The following is a 7,176-nucleotide window of genomic DNA, read 5'->3' as shown; positions in this document are numbered from 1 at the left end:
GTAAGTCGTCGAGCATCTTCTGTGCGCGGAGGTGGGGCGGATTTGACGGCGCGTTCTGGGATGCGCTGGCGAAGCGGCGGCGTGGCACGACTGTCGGGAGCCCCAGCCGCGACGACGGTGCCGACTCTCAGCAGAGATCAGACGCCCAAACGGCCGAGAAATCCAGCGGCGGCGGAGGGGTGGGAGACGCGGGAAGGAAGGAGCGACGAGAAAAGAGGCGCGAACCAACGGTTTATGCAAATAGTCGCCGACATGTGGGAGCCCGCCTCGCTTTTCGTTGTGTCCAGCGTGCCCGGAGCGTCCCCAGTGGGATGGGGACGATCTCGGGGCGCCGGACACCGTATCTGGACGCGCCGGACAAAAATGGGTTTTGGGGACGCGGTTGGAACGGGTTTTTTATCCGGCGCGTCCCAAATTGCTTTTGGGGACGCTTTGGGGGACGCGGCTAACACCTCGGCTCTTGGACAGTACCGGCCCAATTGGAGGCCTACCTAACCGAGGCGACGATCTCGTGCGGCTGCGGCCCACGGATGTGAGCAGCACGTCGGCATCGCAGCGCAGCGCAGCGGAGAGGGAGAGGGAGCCACCAGACCTGATCCGCGGCCAAAAAGTCGACCGGATGTGTGGCTCTCCCGCCGCCCCTCGATTTCCTCGTCCCCACCGCCGCCTCTGCCCTCCTCGTCGACGACAACGCCACTTCCCCTCCGCTCACTCCACACACTCTTAAACCCTCACTCCTCTCCCTCCCCGACCTCCGGAACTCCACACACCCACACCCACACCCACAAACCGTCTCCGTCAGACATGGCGCCTTCCGCCGCCTGCCCTCCCCACTCCATGGCGTCCGTGTCCCGAGCCCTCCGCCCGCGCTCCTGCCTCGCCGCTCCTCGTCTCGGTACGCGCCCCTTCGATTCCGCTTCCTCCTCCGCATTTCTTTGACCTGACGACCTGGTTCGCTCGCGTGTGGATGCAGGGTGCGGTCTGCGAGTCGCGTGCTCCGTGCCGGCGTACGGGGGCGCGACGGAGAAGGCGGAGTGGGGATTGGCCATTGCGCCCGCACCAGCCACCAGTGCTTCCGGTCCCGTTGCGAGGTAATTGGGCCAGGAAATACGTCGAGGCCATGGATTGCCCAATTGTAGGGTTTTGGTTGGTCAACGCGTTTTCATAATTCTCAACGCGTTAAAAACAGTAGGCGCCGTTGGATCTGCCACTCGTGCAACTTGTTTACTGTGGAGATTGAGGTTCATGAACCGAACAAGCAGCAGTACTCAATGAGTGGCTGCTGTGAAATGTGTACTGGTATAGGTGCAGTAGAATTCATCTACCTCTTTTCAGCAACTGATGCCAGTGCGTTTTGGGTCTCAAGTTCATGATATGTTGACATACAGCACCGGTGAACATACTTACTTTTGGTATTAATAATAACTCTAATGGTTCAAGTTCTTCATTTTTGCCCCGAAAGGTCCAAAACGGTAAACTCATGAGTGAAGCGACTTGTATTTACATTAGTCATGTAGTAGTCTGTTCAACTTCATTCTACCTTCTAATCGTAGTGTGCTTTCTCTTCTAAACTTCATGTCTCAAATGCTTAAATAAAAATCAGGTGGACTAGTTGGTCTACCTTTTCAATTTTCTTGCGGTATCTCAACTAAAGTCTAAAACATAAGTTTGTATGGATTTTATCATGCCTACACTCTTCAACCACGTTTATGCATCACGGAAAAACTCATTTATGTGCAGCAAGTACACAGGGTCTTGCAGGTGCACACTTGGTAATTGTTTTGCAGGTTCACATTTTTTTAAATGACGCACGTACATTAATTTTATTTAGAGCACATGTACGCAATTCGAATTTGTGTGCTATCTCTCCAATTCTTGATATCCAGGGAATTATTTTCCTGGAGAATCAATATTGTACCATCATCTAATAGAGTTAAATTTCTCCAAATAATTTGAGTTCACGAGAACCATCTCTGTGAATTTTTTTTCTTCTAAATGTTACCACTGGTTTATGCTTCCTGATGCAAGGCACCTGGGTTTGAGTCTTCCCAACCTACTTTAGATGCAAAGCTAAGGGGGAGTTTTTCCCCCATAGTTGCATGTTTTTTGGTTTATGCTACTTGACCAGATAATTCGAAGATATAATTACTTTTCCTAAATGAAAAGACAATCTGTTTCTTTCTCAGGAGCCGTCAATTTTTGTGCAAGGCGGAAGCTAACATATCTAGTAATCTGCCGGAGAGCATACCGGCTGGAGCAAGCCAGTATGAGAAAATAGTTGAGCTACTCACCACTCTTTTCCCTGTCTGGGTAAGTTGCTACGAGAGCATCTTTCTGTTTATTTTTTTTTTCTAATGTGTAGTTTCTTTTTTTAATGAAACACAAATCTTTGTGAATCTAGTAATATGAAGATTATCTTTGGCAGGTCATATTAGGTACCATTATTGGCATCTACAAGCCGTCGATGGTAAACTTTCTCTCACCTGCAATTTCCATACTATTTGTACTCTCAGCTAATGCCATACCAAACTGAATGTATGGTTTTCTACTTTCCTCGGGCTTACAGGTCACATGGTTGGAGACTGATCTTTTTACTGTGGGCCTAGGATTCCTAATGTTGTCAATGGGACTAACATTGACATTTGAAGATTTCAGGAGATGTTTGAGAAATCCATGGACGGTATGTAACTGTACCTTAGCCGCATGTATTATATAGAAATACTGATACATTTCCATTCTTAATACCTCCTGAAATGATGTTGAATCTCTTTTGGTTCACTGATGTAATAGCTACTTTGCAGGTTGGTGTGGGATTTCTCGCGCAGTATTTGATCAAGCCTATGCTAGGTTATGCTATCGCATTGGTAATGCTAACCATAGGCATGCATAATATTGTTGATTCAGTTGTGCATAATTCACTGCTCGTGTATTATTAAATTTCTGATGAGTAGGTGTATTGTTGGTTCAACCATAATTGCTTTATCCCAAAACCAAGTATTTAATTCAAACATTGTAATCCAAACTCATTATATCTACACTAACCAAATATTAAGTTTGATGAGTGCATAATGTTCTGCAGAAGTAAATATTAAATCTCCAAATGTCCTTTCTATGATAACAAGATAAGTACTTCTGATACTGGATAGGAGTTTGAATTTGTTGATATGTCTCAGGAGATGTTTTATTATTATTATTTTTTTTAATTGTAAAATAATGATGTAATAAGAAGTAACAAAAAACATATGAATGAATTGATAAAAAACTGTAAGTGACACTTTTGTTTGTGTTATGCTGGTCATTTTCTATGATCAACAGGCTTATGCGAGGTCTTTCCATCTAAGGTTTATGGAAAATTAAATGAAAAATATGATAATTGGCTCAGATTAATATACTGATATAATACTCTATGCCCTGAGTACCTATTTGGCACTTGATAGGATTGCATTAAAATCAGCAATCCATGCTACTTTTCTTGTTCTTTTTGTTTCTCTTTTCACTCTTCGGTTTCTACAGTTTTTTGTTGGTTTTCATCTCTAACCTAGCCTAGCTTGCTTGGGACAGAAGGCTTTATTGTTTTCTGTCAATGTGACTTACTTTCCTCATTTTTTGGTGTACCTCATTTCCTTAGTTCTTCGATTAATGTATGCCTGAGTTGAGAGATATATGATTCTGTGGGTAAAGCAATTCTATTTGTTCATGACAAACAATTTTAACCTAGAATTCCTTGTAGCAAATGGAATTTGCACCAAGTAAAATTTCTGCATAGGCCTTTATCGTTGTAGTATCGACTATTTATCTGCACCTAATTTGTTGTCCTATTTTACAGACACTGAAGTTATCCGCTCCTCTTGCAACTGGTCTTATTTTGGTCTCATGTTGTCCTGGTGGTCAAGCATCAAATGTTGCAACTTACATATCCAAAGGAAATGTTGCCCTTTCAGTTCTTATGACCACGTAAGCTTTGGATATTCTTTGAGAAAAGAGAGTTCCTTGGTGCTTCTTTTAATCTTATTTTCCATATACGGATATACATGCATCTCTTGAGTCCCTTTGTTCATTAAGGAAGTGAAGCCTTTAAGATTGACTTTGTCCATTAATTAAGTATGGAATATGATAGTTGTTTTAAAATTTGATGCATTATTTTGCAGAGTTTAATTATTATAATCATAAGCTTGAACTGCTAACAGTTTGCATAAAAATATTGAACACCACATTTGTTTTGGATATTCCATCACAAGTTCTAGCTTTGAAAATTTTATCTGGTCCGAGCAACTAAGCACCTTTTGTAGTGAATACCTGTAAAATTGCTGCCTACCATGATGAAACACTCAAAACACGCTCTCTGCTTTGAAGATGTAAATAGACTTACTATTGAGGATGCCACAATGTTAAAAAAAGTTTAAGCACAGAATACTTTTGGAATGTATATATTGTGTCACGTGAAGCATGCCATCCTTCTAATTGTGAAACATTTTAAAGTAGGTAGTACCTTAGTAGGTTATCATAGCAGTAGTGTCTATTGCGTAAGTATTCTTTGCTGATACTAGGCAGCAAACCTGTTACTTGCACATAACTTATGTGGCATCATTCTACTTGATTTAATTCAGCAACCTCTTTTAATTCAGTAACCTCTTAGATACTATGTTGCGTGCTTTAGTCTACTGCCCACCCAATACTATTCTAACAACTTGTTTTTTCTTTATCTTCCAGTTGTTCGACTATTGGTGCTATAGCAATGACACCACTCCTTACTAAACTCCTTGCTGGCCAACTAGTCCCTGTTGATGCTGCAGTAAACACACGATGATCCATATCCTGAATTAACTTCTTGCTAGTTTAATTGGTCAAGTCTGTTTTGGTTAAAGATTTTTATTGTGCAGGGTTTGGCCATCAGTACTTTCCAGGTTGTTTTAATGCCAACTATTATTGGAGGTGCTTAAAAATCTTAATTGAAGATCCATTGTACTGTATTGGCATCTTTGGAATGCCTTTGACATATGTTGTGACATTATTTCTGTTATTTTGCAGTCTTGGCGCATGAGTACTTTCCCAAGTTTACTGAGCGCATTATCTTCGTTACACCTCTGATAGGGGTCATCCTGACCACTTTGCTTTGTGCTAGCCCTGTAAGTGTCAATAATTGATTGAGTAATGCTTCAAAGTTGTTCAATCCATCATTAATAGGTGAAATTCAGATATGTCCTAATTAAAAGAAAGAGTGGAATTATTGCTTGAGTTAATTGAAATACATTTTGTTGAACTTTAACCTAAATAATTTCTGCTCTGCACAAAGTTTGCAATATCTCATTGAATTGCGACATCACTGACATTTAATGGGCTTATACTATTTTGAAGATACATTTTTCGAATAAAATGTTTTGCTCTTATTTTTGATATTTGGATATATTCCTAATTTATTTTAATATTTGTAACCCAATTTTTTCATCTTACAAGATAGGGCAAGTCGCAGAAGTGTTGAAAACTCAAGGTGCTCAACTTATTCTCCCTGTTGCCCTGCTGCATGCTGTTGCATTTGCTCTTGGGTATTGGCTCTCGAAATTGTCTTCTTTCGGGGAATCAACTTCAAGGACCATCTCCATTGAATGTGGGATGCAGGTACACAAATATTCAAATGTTCAGTTTTGATTTTTTTTTCTTAAACATAGTGCAGGTATGGCCTTTAAGAAGTTTATGATTCTCATAATGTTGTTCTGAATATATGAAAAGTAAATTTAGTTAACATATATATGGACATCTAAATATGCAAATATGTTATATCTGTCTAATTCCAGTGGATACTAAAAGGTCCAAGGGTTAAGGATACATATGTCTAGGTTTACAACATGGACAGATATCGAAATACTGATATATAAATTTTCTTGTCTTAACCATAGTGCATGTATGGTCTTTAATAAATTTATAATTCTTATATTGTTTTGCTGGATATTAGAAAGGTAAATTTAGTCACAAATATGCATGTAAGGCAGTCAGTTTCTCATGTAGTTCTTGGTGAAATAAGATGTCATGTCTATCTAACTGTGGTGGACATGGGAAAGTTTAAGGGTTAAGGATAAATCTGTCTAGGTTTACATCATCGACACTTGCTAAATGGAACAAGATAGTCCATAACAGTTCCTCTTATTGTCAAATAACGATTTTGAGTTTGCATAGCATTGAGACTTGCCGTAGATATTTTAACCTTTTCAGTACTACATGTGAAGTTTACAGCTATTCTAAACATTCTTCATGCTGTAATGCCCTTTGTTCTTAACAGTGACATTTTTCATGTTTCCAGAGCTCTGCACTTGGATTTTTACTTGCCCAAAAGCATTTCACAAACCCACTTGTTGCTGTTCCTTCTGCTGTCAGTGTTGTGTGCATGGCGGTAGGTTCTCTTGCCTCTTCTCATAGCTCCATAGTCACTACATGTATTGCGTGATGATTCATGTCAATATCTGAGTGCACTTTTTGCATGACAGCTCGGAGGCAGTGCTCTTGCAGTTTTCTGGAGAAACAAAGGACTTCCAGCAGATGATAAAGACGATTTCAAGGAATGAAACAAGAACAACTCTAAGCTCCAGCTGCTAGTCGTTGCCTTGTTGTAGTTGAGTGCAGTTACATCAGAGCTTATTTCATGTTCGCATATTTTAGGTATGGATAGCAGGATAAGGACGCTTATTCTAGAGAATACCATATTATTTATAGGGGATTTTTTGTGATTTAGATATGAGTTTGCACTATGAAGTTTGGTGGGTATTGTATTTTTAATATTGGAAATAAGCTGTTTTTCGGCAAAGCAGGAATTCTTTTACAGGCTGTTGCCCATCCACATTATGTGGGCGATCAGAGTAATTGGTTTTCCAGTTTGCTTTTTTTGAATTAAAGCATTGTACCTACTCCGTCCATTCCAAAAATCGCAGCATTGTCTAGATATAGACATATCTATATATAAAAATGCGTTTGGAACTCTGGATACATTTGTGTCTAGACAAAGCTCCAACAAAGTTTTTTTTTGGAATGGAGGGAGTATTTACTTTTGTAACAAGTTTGGAAGGTTTATAAATATTCTTGTTATCAGAATCTTACAATTATCTTTTTTTTATTTTAGATTAGAATCTTACAATTATTGAGTTATGCAAAAGCTTGCATCAATATCTGGGCCAGCTGGAAACAGAT

At 40.2% G+C, this 7,176-nt stretch overlaps 1 protein-coding gene across 1 annotated transcript; it reads left to right on the top strand.

Moving 5' to 3' along the window:
* The first annotated feature begins 729 nt into the window (after positions 1-729).
* On the top strand, positions 730-6,899 carry LOC124664952 (probable sodium/metabolite cotransporter BASS2, chloroplastic). Its single transcript, XM_047202361.1, has 13 exons — positions 730-895; positions 974-1,091; positions 2,187-2,310; positions 2,426-2,467; positions 2,567-2,680; positions 2,802-2,864; positions 3,827-3,954; positions 4,711-4,792; positions 4,881-4,932; positions 5,029-5,126; positions 5,455-5,616; positions 6,296-6,385; positions 6,480-6,899. Exons 1-13 carry the CDS (start codon positions 805-807, stop codon positions 6,555-6,557), a joined length of 1,242 nt encoding a protein of 413 aa, XP_047058317.1. The 5' UTR covers positions 730-804; the 3' UTR covers positions 6,558-6,899.
* Positions 6,900-7,176: the final 277 nt, after the last annotated feature.

The sequence above is a fragment of the Lolium rigidum genome, chromosome 6 (genome assembly GCF_022539505.1).
Source record: "Lolium rigidum isolate FL_2022 chromosome 6, APGP_CSIRO_Lrig_0.1, whole genome shotgun sequence".
NCBI lineage: Eukaryota > Viridiplantae > Streptophyta > Magnoliopsida > Poales > Poaceae > Lolium > Lolium rigidum.
This window is presented reverse-complemented; position numbering and strand designations above follow the sequence as displayed.